The 21144-nt window shown below is 29.0% G+C and overlaps 2 protein-coding genes across 3 annotated transcripts; one reads left to right on the top strand and one right to left on the bottom strand.

Annotated features, from left to right (window-relative positions):
• The first annotated feature begins 1784 nt into the window (after positions 1 to 1784).
• On the top strand, positions 1785 to 13956 carry LOC123009901 (acyl-CoA Delta-9 desaturase-like). Of its 2 annotated transcripts, none has more exons than XM_044406468.1 (5): positions 1785 to 1992; positions 5378 to 5643; positions 9297 to 9633; positions 13018 to 13203; positions 13258 to 13956. In XM_044406468.1, exons 2-5 carry the CDS (start codon positions 5382 to 5384, stop codon positions 13640 to 13642), a joined length of 1170 nt encoding a protein of 389 aa, XP_044262403.1. In that variant the 5' UTR covers positions 1785 to 1992; positions 5378 to 5381; the 3' UTR covers positions 13643 to 13956. The 2 variants fall into 2 exon arrangements, with proteins under 2 accessions (XP_044262403.1, XP_044262404.1); XM_044406469.1 differs by lacking the exon at positions 1785 to 1992 and adding an exon at positions 4004 to 4157.
• Positions 13957 to 18908: 4952 nt separating this feature from the next.
• On the bottom strand, positions 18909 to 19671 carry LOC123009892. Its single transcript, XM_044406453.1, has one exon. The coding sequence runs from the start codon at positions 19588 to 19590 to the stop codon at positions 19087 to 19089; it is 504 nt and encodes a 167-aa protein (XP_044262388.1). The 5' UTR covers positions 19591 to 19671; the 3' UTR covers positions 18909 to 19086.
• Between the last annotated feature and the right edge of the window lie 1473 nt (positions 19672 to 21144).

Genomic DNA, 21144 nt, shown 5'->3' with positions numbered 1-21144 from the left:
TTGTAATAAATTTTTTTGGATTTAGTATTTGTTTGGTATTAGAAATATGTGTAGCATATTTTCCAAACAAATAATTATTTAAAGTGTGTAAATATTCCTTGAATAAAACATACGTTGTGTTTGTGTTTTATTTAAAAAGAACGCTAAAAATAAACCAATGAGAAGTGCACTGAGATTAATTAATACTAATATAAACAAAGTGTTTTGTTACTATGGAAATGCTGACTTCAAAAGGTATATAAAGAAGCACAGGCCGACAAACTGGCAGAGTAAATAAAAATCATTTTTAACATAGAAGATTGAATAAAATACTTTTTATTGAAGAATTAAAACGGCCTTTTTTAGTTCGTTTCTTAGTAAGTCTAACCCGGCAAATTTAAATTTCGAATTTTCCAGAGCAGTTTTTGTACAAATGGAGCACTACAAGCTCCATTAATCAGATTTTGGTTTCTGTTACTTCTACATCCGGAAAAAAAAATAAAAACTAATTTCCCATGTTAATTTCTCATATTCAAGCCTGCCTGAGACACCCGGTATATTTGTTCACCACACCAATTAGTAATAGATAAGTGGATCATTTTTTAGGTAGGGATAAGTGGATTTTTTTTAGGTAGGGCTAAGTGGTATTTTTTATTGACAGTCGACAAAAATTTAAAAAAATATTTAACTTAAAAATTTTTGCAAATTTCTTTTATTTTTAAATCATTATAGTCATTTATAATCTTAAAATTAATTGGATAATTACCTTCCAATTTATAAAGGTGCGCCAGAACCCGCGCCCCAGAGAAAATTTTCAAGTAAGGTAAGATACCAGGAACATGAAAGAAATGTTTAAAAAATTCTATCTGGCAAAAAATTTTGACATTTATTTTTTGACATTTGACATTTTTTATGTCTATTAAATGATACTCATGATCTTGTATATGTTTTTTTTACAATTATTTAGTAAAGGGACAAAAATTTTGCCAATAAAAGCCACAAATAACATTGAACAGAGTTACAATTTAGGATACAGCTTCCTCGTTTCCTCTACTAGTAACCTGTAGCAAAAAAAAACTTGAAAAGTATTTTTTCAACAGAAATAAATAGAGTCAAAGTGCAAACTTTAAACGCACATAACTTCGAAATTTTTATAGATAAATTTTTTTAACATTTTTGCATGTTCCTGGTATCTTACTTTATATGGCAGTTTTCTCTTGGGCGCGAGTTCTGTCGCACCCTGTATAAATAACAATGTTTTCATTAACACCTTGTATCTTTTAAGAGAACATTTTGTTACTAAGATGTAGTAGGTTTATTGTTTCGTTTTGAACTAAAAAAGCTTTAGTATTTTTTTTCCACCTAAGGAAACAATAAAAATAACAATAATATTGCATCAAGCAAATTTTCTAAGCTTTAAAACTCTTAAATAAAAATAAAGTTTTGAAATAGAAAATAAATCATCTACTCGTAGTTGCACATCAGCACGTATACTTAGTAATTAGAAATACTTTCAAGAAATTAGTTAATTTTACTTTTCTTATGAACCATAACCGACATTGAGACGTTTTGAAAATAAATAAAAGACAATACACAGTACCGAGTAAATATTACCAACGTTCATTAAAGTTATATGAACCTTTGCGAAAGTGGTAAGATGTTCTTGACACAAATTAAGAGTTCAATTACAGGAGAAATTTCATGATCGGAAATCAAGTCCCGCCTCGTCTTCACCTAGTGACGAAGATTACCCAGTTTCTGGTCTTAACAATGGACAAGGAAAGCAACAAAAAGCACACATTCACTTGAGTGACGTTGGTAAAAAAAGCATTCCTTTGAAGAAAGATAGAAGAAACTACGAATAGCAAGTACCTTTGGCGGCTTCAAGTTCAATGTTATATAGCTGTCGGAAGAAAGTTATACTTGCATTTCGATGGTGTATGTTTTGCCGTTCGTTGCAAATTATCAGTCTGGCATAAGTGTGCATTTTTTACAAGTGTGTTTATCTTAACTGTGAGTACTATCTATTAGTATTAAATTATTTAAAAAAATAAACGATCAGTTTTAATATTATTTTTATTATTTTTGAAACAACATTTTTTTTATATAAAATAGTCTTAAGAAATGTTTTAAATCATAAGCTAGTTTGATCCTTTTTTATAACGGGATAAATGAAAATTAATTTTGGAATAAAACATTTAAACTGCTTGTAATATTTTGTTTGCATTTTTTTTGGACATGTTAAATTTGACACCTCGTGCTATTAAAAAAATACTTTTAGCCTTTTTGTACCAAAATTTCATTGCAATCTGAAAAACTGTTTTTAAAATATTTAGTTAGATCTTTACTTACCAGTGACCCTGTATAATGTAAAATTATGCAAATTTGTAATTTGCATTTACAAATTTAAAAGTAAAAACATACCTATTTGATAATTATTTAAAAAAAAAGATAGCAATATTGGGAATATTTTAGGTTGTTAAAAATGAATTTGTATTTTCAACATAAAAATATTTATTGCTTAAACAAATCCTAATTTAACCACTGTGTGCACTTATTTTTAAAACATTTTAAAAATAAAAGCCAGATTTAAAACATCTCATTGAAATTCAGGAGATTTGTGGTCCTATTTCCATTAGTTAAAAACGTTCAAATAAAATTTAAATATTTTATTTTCTATATTCACTAAAATTATAAATTTTGAAAACATTAATACAGTGCTTAATTGTAAACAGAAATAAACCATTATTTATTATCAGATTATCACTGTTTTCAAGGTTGTATGTGAACTTAAGGCGACATTAGGTCAATTTTTTTAATAACTGATAATAGTTTACAATAGCTATGAAAACAACAAAAGTTTTAAACTATAAAACTTGTTATAAAAAAAATTTGTCAAAATATTGCCAAATTTGACAAAATACCAAGACATATATTTTATGTAAGTAGGTACTTATAAAATACGTTGTGATTGACGACGTATTTTATAGAAAAGCATATATTAACAGCAACATACGAAATAAAAAATAAATAAAAAATATATACAGGCTCTCTAAAACAAAAACGTTAAAAGATTTCGGGGTGTGATTCCTTAAATTAATATAAGAAAAAGTTGCTCTGGACTTATGTCCGAAAATGCTTTCTAAGGGAGCTAAAAAACTTCTAAAAATTGCGAGCAAAAGGCTGAGTAACTCGTTGAGATAAATAATTTTCAAAAATTTGCATCCGGGGTCTTGCTTTAGAAAACGTTTTTTGAAAAATTTGAATTTGTTACAAATTTTCTTTTCAAAAAATTTATGTTATATTATTTTTAAAATCCACGTAGTAAGTTTTTTTAACAGACTGGATTATAAAAAACGCCCCAAGCAATAACTTCATTATTTCTAAAAAATATTTCAATACTTGTTTTATTTTGAATTTGAACGTCAATCAATTTTATCGTTTTAGATAAAATGTATGCAAATGTTTTTCTTTTCACAGCATATTTCACTTACTTTTCAAATTTTCTAAAAACAAAAGTTAGTGATAAATAATAAATAGTGTTCCACAATATACATTGTGTTCAGGTAAAACAGGTAACAGCATTGATTGCGCATCTGTGCCTAAAAATAGATAACAATAAATTGTGCAACGTTGTTTCAAAAAGTATTGATTGTATTATTTTTAAAAATAGTAGAGGCTGAGGCGTTTTTGTAATCGAGCTTATATAAGTTTGGGTTATTGTTATCGCAGGCACATTGGAATTTGTTTATAGGTTGAAAAATTTGAAAAAAAAATATTTATTTCTGGCAGGGTAATTATGAATAAGTAAAGAGTGAATAGTTGCTAGCACCATTTATAAACGCTAACAAATTCTTAAAAATGTGATGTTTTATTCATTTAAGTATCAAAGTTGCTAATTGAAAACCTTCAAAAATAATTAAATCTTCTTGCAAAATTTATTAGCCTCTTCAAATTTTTATACATAATCGAATCATTTACCTACTTACGATTTATGAATATTACCCATTGTTCTTTTATCACATCTTGCAGTCTATATTAATGTGGCTACAACGGGCACTTTAATTTTCAAATTGTCAGTAAATCACTCATTTGCTCTTTTCTAGATAGTTAAAAAAAATTCTGGCAATACTTTCTTCGTGAACATAAACGTGAAATAAAGAAAACATTTTCAGACAGTGAGTATTTTTTACGTAATTTATATTTTGTTTGTACTTATTTTTTATGCTTCATTTTTGGTTTTAATTTTATTTTAAAATAAAAAATAATCTTCACAACACTAGAATTACTAGAAAAGAATCTTTTTTAAAAATTCAAAACCATGTCAAAAATAATCTTAGTGTAAATTTGTATTCAACTTTTGTAAAAATTGCTCATATTGAAAAAGATAGAGTTATAAGTAAAATTTTTTGAAACAGTTTCTTTCAAGTGAAGTGAAGAAAGGAATGTTAAAATACTATACTTTTTACTTAAACTGTGAAAAAACTGATGGCTAGAACACCAAAAAATAATTAGTTTCGATTTTTTTGTGTACAAAGTTTACCATATAATGACAATTCATAATTTATGTTTTTTGTTTATAATTGACACTTTGAAAAGATCATTGTAGTTAAATAAAATTTTCTTAATATCTAATTTATTAATCTTAAAACAATACCTATTTAAAACTGAAAGTTGTTTGATATTAATTGTGAAATGAAAATTAAAGTATAAATATAAATTTTTTAATTAAGTGGTAAGAGTAATTTACACAGCACATTAGAGTTTGCTTCATTGTGTTTCAAGGAATGTGTTTAATAGGAGAAAATTGTAAAACAGCCGTAAATTTTCTAAAATTGAGATTTATTTGGCAAGTTAAAAAAAGTTTTTATATATAAGACATTGAAGTCTTTAAAAATAAAATTTGGTAAAACCAAGTCATGAAAACATAAAAAATAAACAAAATAGCATTTGCTATTTCCCTTTTAAATTAGAATAACAAATTTGTTTTTTTTTGTTAATGTTATGATAACTCTAAGTACTATTTTCAAGCTTTTACATGCTTATAAAACCACAATAAAAGAAAGTCTGCACTAATAACAGAAAGATACAAACAGTAGACAAGTATAAAATAATTAAGGCTGCTTTAATTTGGAAAGTATACAATGGCAAATTTAACTACAGCCTCTAAACTAATCAGAAAAACTGGGTGCGAGACTTTCTTCATCTGGTGACCTCCTTCGCCGTGTATCAAAAATAATGTGTAGCGTGTACCATTCATCTAAAAGGAAGTAAGATTGGCACACATTTTTGCATTTACATTTACAAATCTATGTCAGTGAATACTTTTTGGTTCAATAGACACTTGACACTTTTTTTTTAAATCAACAATTTGAACAACAATTATTTAATTTTTTAGAACGATGGCTCCGAATTTGCTAGGAAATTCAGCGTTATTTCTGGCCGAAACTAATTCAGCTGAACCAGTACAGATAATTAGTAAACCAGGACTGCAAGATGTATTGCCGCCAGTAAAACCCCAAATTTCAAGCAGATTGTCTGTGCCCCAATACAGATGGCAGATCGTATGGAGAAATGTTTTCATTTTTATATACTTGCATATTGCTGGTATTTATGGGTTATATTATGCTATTGCTCAAGCACAATGGAAAACTCTTCTGTGGGGTAAGTATTCTTTGTTCAAGTAATAATTTATAAATTGGAGCATATTGACGCAAATAGAGGGAAAATTGTGTTTTGACACAAATCTTAAACCATTGTTGTAGTAAATTTAAATTAAATTAAAATTATTAAACCAATTTTTATTCTTAAAATTAACTGGAATTGAATGAAATGAATCTTTTGACATAAACAAACTCCTTGATACTAATTTTTACTTTTACAATTGCATTTGAATGAACTCAATGTAGAGTGTTTCAGAACTTGCGCCACAGAGAAAAAATTCAAATAACATAAGATACCAGGTACATGAAAAAAAATGTATAAAAATTCTATCTGTCAAAAATTTTGACATGTTTTTTGACATTTGACCTTTTTTATGTCTATTTAGTGTTATCTACTGATGATTTTGTATACATTTTTTTATAATTATTCAGTAAAAGTACAAAAATTTTGCCAATATGAGCCACAAAATAACGTTAAACATATTTACAATTTGGGATACAGCTTTCTTGTTTCCTCTTCTAATAGCCTGTAGCAAAAAAACTGGAAAAATTATTTTTCTAACAGAAATAAATAGAGTCAAAGTGCAAAATTTAAACTCCCAGAATTCCAAAATTTTTATAAGTAGAATTTCTTTAACATTATTTCTATCTTCTCTTACATTTTTCTCTAGGCCGCGAGTTCTGAAACCCCTGTATTTTGACAAGGTTACGATTTTCTTAGTTATCATTAATTTAAACTGTTGGAAGAAAAGTTTTGTATGCATTTCTTTCCAGAGAAATGCTCGGCTTCCTTCAGTCGCCTCTTGCATTACATTCTCAAGATTAAATTTATTCTCTTATTTGACGAGTTTGAGTGTAAATCGGACGCTTAATTTCACGAGTAGATTTTTAAACCAGGTCAACACTCGTGGTTTATCATCCACGAGGTGGAATAAACGACCCGATTTACACAAAGACGAGTTGAATACAACATTTTCTTCTTCGAATTAAACTCTACAAAGCTTATTTGTTTATTTTGGTCCATACTATTACCTTCTTAAATATTTTACGATCATTTTAACGCCCTGTATACAGAGTAATTTTTTAAAACGAGCCACCCTGGATATTATAAAATAAACAACAATAAAAAAATCTCGAGACAGATCAATTTTTACTTACAGGGGAAAACTTTTTAGTATACCTTTAAAAATTGTAACAATGGTAATAATGGTAATAACAATGGTAATAATAAAAAATAATAATGGTATCACCCTCTTTGTGATACTTCAAATGAAAGGTATTTTGTCCAGGAAGTCGACTATGTGTTTTGGTTGAGCGTTGAGTATTTTTTGTTTATGTTACGCAAAACAAGATCTAGCAGAACAAATTACTATAAAAGTGCCAGAATAGTTCTGAAACGTTATCTGCGTTGATTTCTTTAGTCTTATACTCAGTGTGTACTAAAAATAAGTTTAGTACAATTTTTTTCTTTAATTGTGACAAAACAAGCTAGTTAGTGTCTAATAATTTTTTTTAGGTACTGTAAATATATTATATTATTAATTCTTGCGTTGTTGTTTATCTGTAATCTATTCATATCGTATATTTGTTTCTAGACTTGATTGTATTTGTCAAAACTAAATCACTAATAAGGTGTCAGTATTCACGAAATTACATTCACTCCCAATTGTAAATTTATTTATTTTGGGGTACCGGTTTCGGCCATTTAGCCTTCATGAGCCCTAGGTTCCACTCAATCACACATAAAATATTTGAAAAAAATAAAATAACAATTTGGTATAAAAGATCTTAGTTTGTTTACTCTTGTTAGACAGCTGTTATATGTCTAATTTCTGTTTGGCCTAATTGCCGAAACCGGTACCCCGAAATAAATAAATTTACAATTGGGAGTGAATTTCAATTAGTGAATACTGACACCTAACTAGATTGTTCCAATTTGAGGTAGTTAACCTAAATCACTAATGTTTGATACACCCTGTAGACCTACTGAATTTAAAATACATTTTTGAAGGAGACCTGTCTTGATTTTGATGAACTACGTTGTGTAAATTTGGACTTTCCTATAATTGCCAGTTTAAAAAAAATACTGATAAGAAAAGTGAATATTACTCACTAGTTACAGTTAGCAATAAAAGCCGCTTTTAAAAAATAAACAAAAACAATTAAATTGTTATTTATCTAAATTATGTATGTAGTATAAGTTAGATAATGGTTATTTATGAACTAAAAGCATAGTTCACAGGCCTGTTGTAGCTCCATATTCCGGCCGAGAAGTCATAATAATATTTAATGACCTCTGTGGCACATTGCTTTTACGCTTGGTCCATAGTTTTAGTATTAAATAATACAAGTTATAAAATTTTTTGCTATTAAGTTTAAACAAGTTTAAACGAGCAAATAAAAAAAAATTGAATATACAATGTATCCTCAGATAGGTGAAACGACTCTTGTAAAAGATAAGAAATTCTCGATTAAAATTTTTATTTTTTGTGGTTTAGCCCTGTATGGTTAAAGACTAATTTGTAACATAATTTTAGCTTTGAAAAATCAAGTGTGCCTTAGAAATTTTCAAAAAAACTTTTTTCTATGGAATTAAGTGCCTTTTATGTAGCAAATAAGACAAAAAGTTATTAAGAAATGTTATTAAACATCAACATCTAGACCTCTATACCACATTTCAAAATCATCGGCCAAGTTATTTTTTTATGTTTATTTGACAAATTATTTTTTTTAATTTTTAACAATTTTTTTACTATGAATAAAAACACAAAATTTACAAAAGATATTAAAAATTGTAAACATTTTTTATATTTACAAATTTTTACAAAATTAAAAAATCATAGTTGGGCGACGATTTTGAAACTTGGTATAAGGGCCTAGTTGTTGATTCTAAACAACTTTTCTTAATATTTTTTCGTCGTATTTGCCACATAAAAGACACTTTACCAAAAATTAAGATGCTATGGTTTAAAGAAACCACGATGCAAGTGAAGCTTTTTTTCTGATCAACACACATCAATACATCAATCCACTGATCAAAACACACAAATACCGAGGGGCACTTGCACGAATGAGTAAGAATATCAATGCTACACGCTCAGCTGATGCAAGCCATGGGCGCCGCCATATTGGCTTTGGCTGCTCTGCCGAGCGCCTTTCACTTTACCCCTACTTCGCGGCCGGCTGTAATGCGACATGCGATAGATGGACGAAAAAATTTGGTAGGCGATGGAATAAAAGTTTCACTTTAAAAAATTCCAGGGCATACTAGATTTTATAAAACTAAAATTATATTTGAAATTACTCTTTAACCAAGCAGAGCTAAACCCCAAAAAATGAAAATTTAAATTGTGAATTTTTTAAGAGTCGTTTCACCTATTCGGGCACACTGTACAGCTATTTCACCACAAATTTTTTAAAACATCTTCTGTCTTGTGAAGAAAGTCGACTATAATATCCAGTGGAAACTTGTCTCAATAGTAATTGCTAATTTATAAATTAATTAAAAAATATTGAAGAAACTTTTCACACTACTCTGTTTATATATAGAAGAAAGTTTCGTTTGACAATATAAGTTGTAGTATAAAAATTATATTAGCATAAATCGATAACAGTTTTTTTTTTTTTACTATAATAACAAGAAATTCATTGCAGGATATTTTATTCTTCTCACATCAGGAATTGGCGTCACAGCAGGAGCTCACAGATTATGGGCCCATCGCACATACAAGGCAAAACTGCCTTTACGAATTTATTTGGCTTTTTGCCAAACTGTCGCTTTGCAAAATCACATCTACGAATGGGTACGAGACCATCGCGTCCATCACAAATTCACAGACACAGACGCTGATCCTCATAACTCCAACCGAGGATTCTTTTTCTCACACATGGGCTGGTTGCTTGTTAAAAAACACAAGGATGTCTTCGTCAAGGGAAAAACTGTAGATATGAGCGATGTGGCGGCTGATCCCGTGGTACGATTTCAAAGAAAGTAAGTAAATTCTTACAAGAGACATCATATTCATGCATGACTGACTTTCACGTTGCATACAAGCTGAAATATGTTTTTATAAGTAATATTTTTCGTTCTTATCTTAATATTGTCTAATTTCACTTTCAATTAATTAATTATAATTATAGAATAAATTGCCATTAAAAATTAAAGTCGTTTCGTGGCGTTTTAGTATACAGATGTGATTTTATTAATTAGTGCAATTAACTTAATAAATTATTATTAGTCAATGAGTTCACTTACACGTCTTCTATTTCACTTTCTGTAATGCACTCAAAATTGTTAAAACATAGAAAACGTATGGTAAATGTGTGCCTAAAGCTTTCTAGTTCAATCCGTTTAACTAAAAGTAAAATTTCTCTTTCGTTCGTAAGAGGTTTAATTGAATTTTAAATTATTTTTTTATACCTTTTCTTTCACATTTTCAGTATTTCGTAACACTATACTATTTCCGGTTAAACCCCACATGAGAAGTATTGAGTCTATTGAGAATTCTGACCGTAACCATAATCGGGTCCCTGCTCAATAAAAATATTTTCAAGATTGCAGCATTTCCGGTTGTACCGGAAGTGGGTATCACTTTGCTATTTTAAATAAAAAGCAATGATTTTATTGCGTTTTTAGATTCCCCGAATTATTCTTTAAAAGTTATTATTGACCTTCCCTATACCTAAGTTAAGCCATTTCTGATTTTTTTTGAAAATTTTTGAATTTCTCTTCAAAAATCAATAACTTTGTAATTTTTAACTATTATAAAATCGTATTTGGGCATTTAACAGAGAAAGGTCCGATTTTTTCGTAGTGGATTTATAATTAAAAACCCCAAAATTTAACGTTACGTTTAGGAAGCTCCAAATACTCATAAGTCATAACTCATTTTTTTAAAATAAAACACCCTAATTTGTTCTCTACTAAATGGAAAAGAATTGAATTCTCTTTCAATCTGCATTAATATTCCCTATACTTATAAATTAATGGTTTTCAAGTTATAGTAACGATTTTGATATTGGGAGAAATTCATTAATCATAGCTACTTTAGTATAGATTGCTATCGAAATTGAAAAAAAAACGAAAATAAAAGTTATTCAAATTTATATTAAATGAATTTAGTTTGTATTTAAGTATACGAAAAAAATAACACAATTGTGAAAAAAAAACGTGACGATTTTTCAGTGAAAAATATTTTCATTGCAAACTATGCGAAAACTACTATGGAAAGTAGGTAACAAATTTTTTCCATTCTAAAAAAGTCAAGATAACTTGGAAATTATCAAACTTATAAAGAATGTCCAGATGGATGGAGAATTAGATTTTTCTCCATTTAGTTTTTTTTTTAATTGAAGGAAAATAGAAAAATTTGATGTTTTCCAAACGTACCTCAAATTTTGGGAGGTTTCTTAATTATTTTTTTCATTATGTATACACCGAAGGATAGATTTAACCTTTTCTTTCATTCACCAAAATAGTATTTCAAAATAATTAAAAATGCCAATTATTCATTTTTAAAGAAAAAGATGCAGTTCCATTTCGGAAATGATTTTTTTTATACACATCTTGAGATGGAAACAGAGTTACTCACTTTATGAGTGTCATCACGTTCTGGTAAACCCCAAATGGCTTGCTACCGAGCTTAAACCCATAAAAATATCCTAAACAATTCTCCTCTTAATACAATGAAGTGCAAAATTTTAACCTCCGGTGTTGGATTTCGACATATTTATAGTAAAAATATTTAAGTCCCGCTAGGTTTGATTTAAAAAAAACTAATAAAAGTACTTGACTTTGTTTTCAAATAATTTTGGATCTACTTTATCATTGTCAGAACTTTCAATACTTCTAATCTGAAAGGGGTGCATTTTTAATGAGGTTGTATTGAAAAAACGTGAAAGAACTCTTTTTGTGAAAAACTATGGAATTTAAAATTTTGTTGCTGAAAGTGGCAAGAATATATGGTTAGAGTTTTTTATCCTAACCCCCATTTTCAACTTAATTTGATAATTTTTTGGCCCATTTGGGTAAAATTTTACTTGAAAAACGCAAAAATAATTTCGTTTTCGACCCCTAATTTGGGTATTTTAGCAAAATTTTGTTAAAAAATCAGTTTTGACTAAAAATAATAGTACAATTTTTTGCCTAGTTTATTTTTGGGCATGTTTTGATCAAAAACAATTAAGATTTTGTCCAAAAATAAGCAAAAAACGCCATTTCCTATCTAATTAGGAGATTACTCGGCTTACTTGTGCAAAATGTCGCAAAGGAAATGTGCATTTTTAAATGAAAAAGACAAAAATAATGTTATGTTCGACCAAATTTGGTAATCTTTTTACTAAAATTTTTCAAAAACAGTTTTTAACTCAAAAACATGTTAAACGCTTTAAAAAGTGCACTAACTTGATGGTTTTTTTGCTTGTGAATAACATTTTTCGAAAAAAAGTAGATTTTTAGGTCACCAAAATAAATCTAATAAAACAGACCAAAATAAAACACTAATTTGAATCAAATTTAGTGATTTTGAGGCCTATTTTAGGGAAATTTTGCGAAAAAGAAGATTTTAGCTGAAAAACATGTTTTTACTCTCGAAAATGTCAAAAATAGCATAATTATCGATCTAATTTGGTAATTTTTGGACCTTTTTGAACAAAATTTTATACTAAAAAGGTTCAAGGATAATTGAAACGGCAACAATGTATTATCATTGTCGATCTAATTTGGTAAGTTTTGATCTGTTTTAGCAAAAAAAAAACTCAGTTTAGGCAAATAATTTTTCATCCCAACTTAAGACGCCCATGATTAAAAAATTTGACATAAAGATAATCAACTGTACCAAATTTTGTAATTTTATCTAAACTGATTTCTGAAATATTGGACAAAATCCATTAATACATGCACCCCTTTCAGAGTGTAGCTCTCTTATATAGTATTTTTCAATACATGTTCATAGAAAACTTTTATCTTAAAATTTAATATTCTATCACCTGTTTAAATTTGTAACAATAAAAATGAAACACCCCGTATAGATTCACTGTGACTTTTAATACGTTTTAATATGTAAAATTTTGCCTATTATATCAAAACCACTCTTTATTTTCAAATTATTTTTTTTTGCAAATATAACATAGGGTCTATGCTACTCGTATATGATGATACTGTCAAACTAGTTCTATTATAACGTTCGGCAATTTTTGATTTTTTTTTAAATTTGTAATTATGTATGTAGAAGGGTTGATTCAAGTGGTGAACGTTTTTATAATCAGAGTATAAATACTTATGTTACCCACGAATAACAAGAAAACGCTTAGTACTACATATTATTCAACAGTGAGTATTTTTAAAATCCACAAATATTTAACTAACTTTTTTTAGATACTACATAATCCTGGCGCCAATCCTAACCTTCGTTTACCCTGCCATCATCCCTTGGTATTTCTGGAACGAAACTCCCACTGTATGTTTCTATAGTGTCGCCATCTTCAGATATATTCTAACCCTTCATGGGACTTGGTTGGTAAATAGTGCAGCTCATATTTGGGGTTACAGACCTTATGACAAGTAAGCTACTTAAATATTTCTTTAAAAAAAAAAACACTTTATTTCAATTTCTAGAAACATAAATGCCACCGAAAACAAGAGCGTTTCTATCATTGCTTTCGGTGAAGGATGGCACAACTACCACCATGTCTTCCCTTGGGATTACAAAGCTGCAGAATTAGGAAATTACAGGATGAATTTTACGACGGCTTTTCTTGATCTGATGTCGAAAATTGGACAAGCTTACGATTTAAAAACTGTGTCGCTTGACATGGTTAATAAGAGAAAGAAGAGAACCGGAAATGATACCGAATTGGTAGCTGAAGAATTGGTTGAAAATGAAGAGAAAGATCACCATCATCATGATGACAGTATCTGGGGATGGGGTGATAAAGATATGAAACAAGATGATATGGATATGGTAGAAGTGCATAACCCGAGGAGGGAGAAAAAAGATTAAAATTGCATGTAGGTACTGTGATGTTTGGTTACCAGTAAGATTTGTTTCTCTTATTATTTATTGTTTTATCTTTAAAGTATACATATTTTAATTTATCTTTTTTGGTGGCTTTATGTGTTAAAGATTGCGCCACTTAGTCGACACTTTATCGAAAAGGTTTTCATATTTAATTAAATTGTTCAAGGTTAGTGAGTCTGTTTCAAGTTGTAGCAAATAGTTGTTACTGTTTTATTTTTGATTAACCTAATATCTGTTATATTTAAGTTATTGTATTTGTTTGTTAAAGTAAATATTAATAAATGCAAGCAGGTTAAGTAGGTAGTTTTGTTCTTTTTCACTTTACGAATTCAACAGTTTTGCACTATTTTTATATTAAATCCACCCAAAATACATGCCTAAGTATCTAAGTTCAAATTTTAAAATGGATTAAAAAAAAGTTCTAAAAGTTTTCCGTGTTGAAAATCACAATCAATTAGGTTTGTATAAACGCACGTACTAACCAAAATTAAAATTGGAGTTAGCAATTGAACTGATTTAAAATTATGTAAATTTATAACGTATAGTCCTAAAGTTTTACTCTTCTAGACAAGAGTAGGATCGATTTTTCTAAACTTTAAAAAAAATCGACGTCGCAATTGTTTCTCATTTCTGACTTCCCATCTCTTATCTTACACTTTTTTGTTCAATGTTGACCAAAACTCGTCAGTTGATCGATCCTGAAGATCAATGTAACGATTGTCTATTTTAGGTACAAAATTTATATTGTTTTTGTTAAGCCAGTTTGTAGCTTCTTTACCATCATGGCATGAATGCACATCAAGCCCAAATATCACACTATCATTGGTATGATGTGTATTTAAAACTTTATCGAGTTTGCAGAAACATTTTTAAATATAAGTGGTTTTTGAAACAACGAATCTTCGATCTAATTTTTGTTGTGAAGGTCTAACTTTGTTTTCAACGGCTTTAATCATTTTTTGGTTCCCCAAAATTTTGTTTCGATCACTTTTGGACACGTTGACACAGGGTATATCCTCTTCACATTCCTTTATGGTCTGATAAATTGTTGTTACAGACATATTTTGTTCTCTATAAAAAGCAACAATTTTACGAAAGTATTCACCCAACTAGATTGTAAATGCTTTAACGAATATGTAGCTTATAAGACATTTTTAAAAACCCGATTAAAACAACTAAACTGCCATAACATAAACAAGTTAATTGTCATATTTTACTTTCAGCAACAACTTTTTTAAACACCATTTGTTATAAATAAAAACCATCTAAAAAAAATCCCAAAACTTTAGAAACCATGTACGTTACGTTTTCACTGAAACTAAAGATCAATATACAGAGTGGAATTTATAACTGAAATAAAAATCATAATTTAAATTTAATCGATATTGTGTAAAAAATCCTGAAAAGGTCGATTTTTATTTTTCCGTGCGATCAAAAAACACAAGTAAGGAGTTTTAGAATTATCATTAGTTAATTACAACACATTCGGTAGCTTATTTTGTTTAACAAAGTTTAACTGTGATTGAAGTTTTGAGAAAATTTGAGAAAAATTCTCATTGCAACATATCATAATTACAACAAAAATATTTAAAGCTTTAAAAATTCATAAAATGAAAGATTTCCTATAATACAGACAGTGGCGTACTGACCAGCGTTCCGTGATTTCCACAAAACACGGGCCCGGGCCTCAAAAAGGTCCGCACGGACCCTTTCCGTTGTCCAATTACATATTTAAGAAAAACCAAAACAATTTTTTATATTAGCTGTTAAAATTAGGTTCTAAACTCTGATAACAAAAAAATTGTTGTCTGCTTGAGCTCTCCATAAAAAAATTGGAGCCTTTCATTTAAAAAATTGACTTATAAGTATTTGACTTTTCTCAAACGTAACGTTAAATTTTGAGTGTTAGTAATAATTTTCTTTAATTATGAATCCATCAAAAGAAAAATCGATCTTTCTCTTTTAAATACCAAAATACGATTTCATAATAGTTAAAAATTGCAGTTAAATAGGTTTTTGAAGAGGAAGGTTCAAATTTAAAAAAATTCTGAAAGTCTAAAAGTCTCAAAAACGACTAGAGAAACAAATAATAAATACAGGTGCGCCAGAACTCGCGCCCCAGAGAAAAATGCCATGTAAAGTAAGATACCAGGAACCTGGATAAAATGTTAAAAAAATTATATCTATAAACATTTTGAAGTTATGAGAGTTTAAATTTTAAACTTTGACTCTATTTATTTATGGTTCGTTCACAATCAAACTTTCATAGATAGATGTTACGCCAAATTAAAAAAAAAAAACACCGTTCATTATGCACATTTAAGAGCCATAATAAAATTCTAAGTTTGTGCACAATTAATAAAATACTTTGATATTGGATGATATCACATATTTATTTCCAAGTAAGAGCAACATTAGTACCCTGAATAATTTACTAAAAGTCATTTAGAACCTTCTGGTTGTCAGGTTATGAGATATCGACTCAAAGTGATGTGATTAGGACCAAATTCAATCTATACAGGTGAGCCAGAACTCGCGCCCCAGAGAAAAATGACTCTATTTATTTCTATTTAAAAAATAATTTTTCAATTTTTTTTCCTACAAGCTATACGGGCTATTAGTGTGACGTCAGCAAGGTACGTGACTGTACCTTTGAAGCTAAACAAATAAAAGTTTATTTCTTGAATCCTGGATGTGTAGGGAGATTGTTTCTAAGGAAATAGTTGCTATGAAATGTGTGTCGTTTCGTAATGGTTTTAACAATTGTGGTCAACATTTCTGTAATTTAATCTGTTCTAACCTCACTTTCTGTGTACGTCAAAAATATGTTTACAGCATTGCCAGAATGTTGCAAACGACAGGAGTGGATAGGTCGTACCAAAACAAAATAAAATATATTAACATTCACATAATGTGTATTTGGCTGAGAATATAAATTATTATTTGTTTACAAGTAAATACAGGGTATTTCACGAGTGATAATGAGCCTAACCACATTTGAACTGCAGCCAGCAATACATTTGCATAGGCTTCATGGATTTTGATTATGAATTTTAAAAGTAATAAAACATAGTTATCGCGTAACTGACACAAAGAAATTGACAAGAAAAGAAACACAGTTTTTAAGGTTATTGTCTATCTACCATTGGAAAACACTTTCAAGCCTTTTTGGAGCTTTTCTATACAGGAAACATTGTCTTTAAAGGGGTTCAACGGCAGAAGCATTTTTTCCAAATTCGCCATAAATGAGAATCGGATCTGTTTTCTCATCGTTCGAATGCATTTTTAAATTTTGCTAATGTCAGTTGTGACATGGTTGTGACAAATAAAATTATCGAAGCAAAGCTATCGTGGATTCATAATTCGGTGTTTCAAACAATGCGATATCTAAAATATCCACGTTAACTTTGCAAATGTATTGTGGGTTGTATTTTCAATTCCGTCAGGGCTCATTATCACTCGTGAAATACTCTGTATAAATATCTAGTAAAAAAAATCTAGTATCAATTTGGTACTCTAGTATCACAACTGGCAACACTGTATGTTTAGCTGCTTAATGTTATTTGTGGTTTTTATTGGCAAAATTGTTGTACCTTAGCTAAATAATTATGAAAAAACATCTACAAGATCATCAGTATCATAAAATAAACAAAAAAAAAGTCAAATGTCAAAAAATAAATGTCAAAATTTTTTGACAGATAGAATTTTTTAACATTCTTTCCATGTTCCTGGTATCTTATCTTACTTGAAATTTTTCTCTGGGGCGCGAGTTCTGACACAGCCTGTATAGTGGTCTTCGACAAAATATTATAAATAATTACATTAAAATTTCAATTATAAGCAACCTTTTATACAGAAATACAATTATGTTAATTGCATAAGCAAGTGGCTAAGTATTTTGAGTTGCATATAATACACCGATAAATAGAAATGAATAATAAATAGTAGTATATCGACTCTCCCAACGAAAACTACAACAAAATTTACAGTTTTGAAAAACATTGCATTGAATCTTTGATTGTTAATAAAAAATTAAGAAACTGTTTAATATTATTGAAAATTGCGTAGGGTCTAAGTTTTGGTAATAATATGTATTGTTTATTCAAAAAAAAATTTAATCGTTTTTGTATTTTGAGCCCTACATAAGCCATCGTAACTAAAAACCAATTTTTATGAGTTACTATAGTTTTCGCTGTGAGATTCGATATGACATTCACACAGTCAAAGAGATAATACAGGGTGTTTCACATAATTTTACGAGGCCTGCGCCTGTAAGATGCAATCAATAATACATATTCCGATACGAACTCGATTACAAATTTTGAAAAATTGGATAATCTTCTCTAGTTTGTTCACCCTTTAAAAAATTACAACGTTTTTTGTTAGTTACTGGTTAAGATAGATAAGCTGGAATCATATTCATGCCGTCTCTTGATAGAACAAATGATAATCGTTTCTGAAAAACTGCAGTTTATGACTATTAATGAAACAGTGACAACTACTGTCATGGGTTTCTAAAAATTAAATAATTAAATGTGTATTTTTTGTATCCAGTGTTTTGTGACTTATGTATATTTGGGTGCGTACATTAGGCGCAAGCCTTGTCAAGTTGTATGAAACATCCTGTTGGCAAACCTTACAATTAGTTAGGAATTATTTTGAATTATTGTATTTCATATCTGAAACAGAACAAATTTAGATAATTCCTCAAACTATATTTTTTTATTACTATTCTCGCATGTACAATTGCAGGCATTAAATTTTGGTAGGTATGTAATGTCATTTCAAAACTTCATTTTCTTGTCAAAAAAATAGTTTCCCTGTGTAATTTTGTCTGTTGTCAACCTTCTTTCAAAAATAAATATAAAGTCAGAACACCACGCCAAAAACTAATTACCTACCTAACAAATATTTTATTGTGTCGCCCCGATATTTCTAACTAACTTTAACAAAGTGAAAAAATTACCATGCTAGAGAGGGGATTTTCTGAAGTTGAGGTAGCTGAGCAGTTGGCTCGTAAGAAGTTCCGTCAATTTCAAGACAACTATTTGACATCCACACGTTCATTTCACAAGACAACATATTACGCAATGACCTTGACTATCAAAATTTAATGTTCGCATTTGTACTTATTTTACTGTTACTCACACTCGTAACCTTTCACCTCGTCGTTTTAAAGTTAAAGCTAACCAACACTGAAAACTTATTTTTCACAACTTTTTCCATATTTTAAATCAAAGAAGTAGGCTTCAGTCAAAAATAATATACTAGAATTTTATTCAGGTACAACAAGTATAATTATTATACATTGACACACTTTATTATAAGCTCAAATTACAGACACAATACAATAATAATACTAACATAACAATAAATAAATTAACTATTTTACATACTGTACAAATTTTCTAATACACCATTTCTGGTCACCTGTTTTTATTTGGGTGACCAGTTTTTTTCCTATAACCACGATTAATGTAAACAATGTGTTCCTCCTTTTCTGTGTCAAAAATATAACTTCTTATTAGCCCAAACAAGGCCATATTGAACGCCATTTGGTTGACCATCGTCACCGCCATTACAACCATTTTGATCCCTGGCAAAATCCAGGGCAAGATCCCCGCCATCAAAAATCCTGGGATTATCATATAGGGCAACATATTGTTCATCGACATCTTCATTTTTCTCTGCATTTCGGTACTATCTTTGGTGTGTAAACGAAGAGCAAAGCTGTCATTACCCTCTTTTGAAAGCTGCATTTCCAACCCATCTACAATTTCAAACTTCCAATCTTTGTCTCTAAACATTTCACTCGTATTTTTCATCCTGACTTTGTGCACACAGTTTTTGTCGATCTCGTCGTTGCACTCGAAACAATGAAAACAACACAAGAATACTAAACACGTGACTAGAAACCAGACATGATGCATTCTGTTGGAGCTCACATGAGGAAATGCCTCGATCTTGTTTGGCGAGAATTCATGCCCCAGATTTTATAGGAAAGAAAGAGAGACTTTGCGGACCGTTTCGGTCTCCTTCATGATCACTCATTCATAAAATTATGCTCTAGGAGGTAACAACTGATGAGTAATTTGGACAGGAATTGAACACAATAAAAGTATGATCGGTTCCTGAAAAGTAAAATTTACTTTCAAAAACTATAAAATTGTGTTTTTCTTTTTCTTTTTATGTCATTACTAATTATGTATAAGTGGATCAATAAACAGCCCAAGGTTTGACAAAAACTATCGGAAAAAGTGGTTAGAAACGAGCCTAACTAAGAAGTAGGTGACTTAGATTAGGTATATCAGAGTATGTCAAATCCCGATTTTATAATAATTATAATTTCTTATAGTAATTTATGGGCGACGTAACGAGATGTTTGTAGTTTTGTTGAAATTACTTATTTTTGCCAATTATTTTAGCAAAAGCTTGAATCTGTATTAATTAAGAAGCTTTTTATTCTATTAACATCATCATTAATAAGTAGGATAACATTAGATTATTTATATGGATAACATTTGAAATTTATTAATAGTTTAACTGTTAAGTGTCATAGTTTTCCTTATAATATTTGGTACAGAACGATTAAAATTTGCAACTGTGTCAATTTATTTCAACAAAACTTAATTTTAATTAATTGTGAAAATTTTTGAAATAAAAATATGTATAGTTTTCTTTTGTAAATTAAGTACCATCGAGTACCATGTTAAAAAACAATTAACTAAAATTTCATAGGACACTACCCTACTAGGTATTTTTGCATCTACTAAGCAATAACTGTATTTTTTAAATATCTTGATATCTTTGATGTTCTGATTTGAAAAGTAAAGACATCAAACATTTATTCAGAATAGTGGTGAGCAAATAGTTATTTCTCCAACTAGTTTTGAAATTCATACTTTTTTAATTAATCAAGCAAATGATGAGTAAAAAAAAGACTTTTAAAACGAGTTGTACACAACATTTTTTTGCATAGTGATAACCCCAAGAACCTCAAAGACCAAAAAGATATCAATTTGATAAATCAAATCGTAATGTATGAACTGTCGCGAGCTCTTTATAACGAAGTCTATATATATAGAAACTATAAAAATAACTATAGAAATATAACTACAGAAATCGTTTAACAAAGTATAACTTTCTATATACGATTAATCATGATGAAAATTCAACTTTCATAATGACTATGCAATAATAGTTATTTGTTATACAAGACGATAAACAATCTTTATAATATTTCGTTTTATTTTGTACTCACCTACCAGAATTTCTTGTGTCTGGTTGATGATACATTAATCAAAGTGGAGTAGATAAAAATTACTTTATTTCACTAGACGATAAAAACTACTTTATCTACTGAAATTAGTTGATAGCAGCACTATCTAGCATTGGGTAGAAAATAAAAAAATTATCATTATTTTTAGGTATTTCAAAGTTTTGTATTTTGCATAATGTTTTATAGCTAAAAAAGTATAAAATCT

This window comes from Tribolium madens, unplaced genomic scaffold (genome assembly GCF_015345945.1).
Source record: "Tribolium madens isolate multiple individuals breed KSU strain unplaced genomic scaffold, Tmad_KSU_1.1 Scaffold_7;HRSCAF=85;Tcas5.2_LG10, whole genome shotgun sequence".
Classification (NCBI taxonomy): Eukaryota; Metazoa; Arthropoda; class Insecta; order Coleoptera; family Tenebrionidae; genus Tribolium; species Tribolium madens.
The sequence above is the reverse complement of the archived record's forward strand: the minus strand, read 5'-3'. Positions and strand labels throughout refer to the sequence as shown.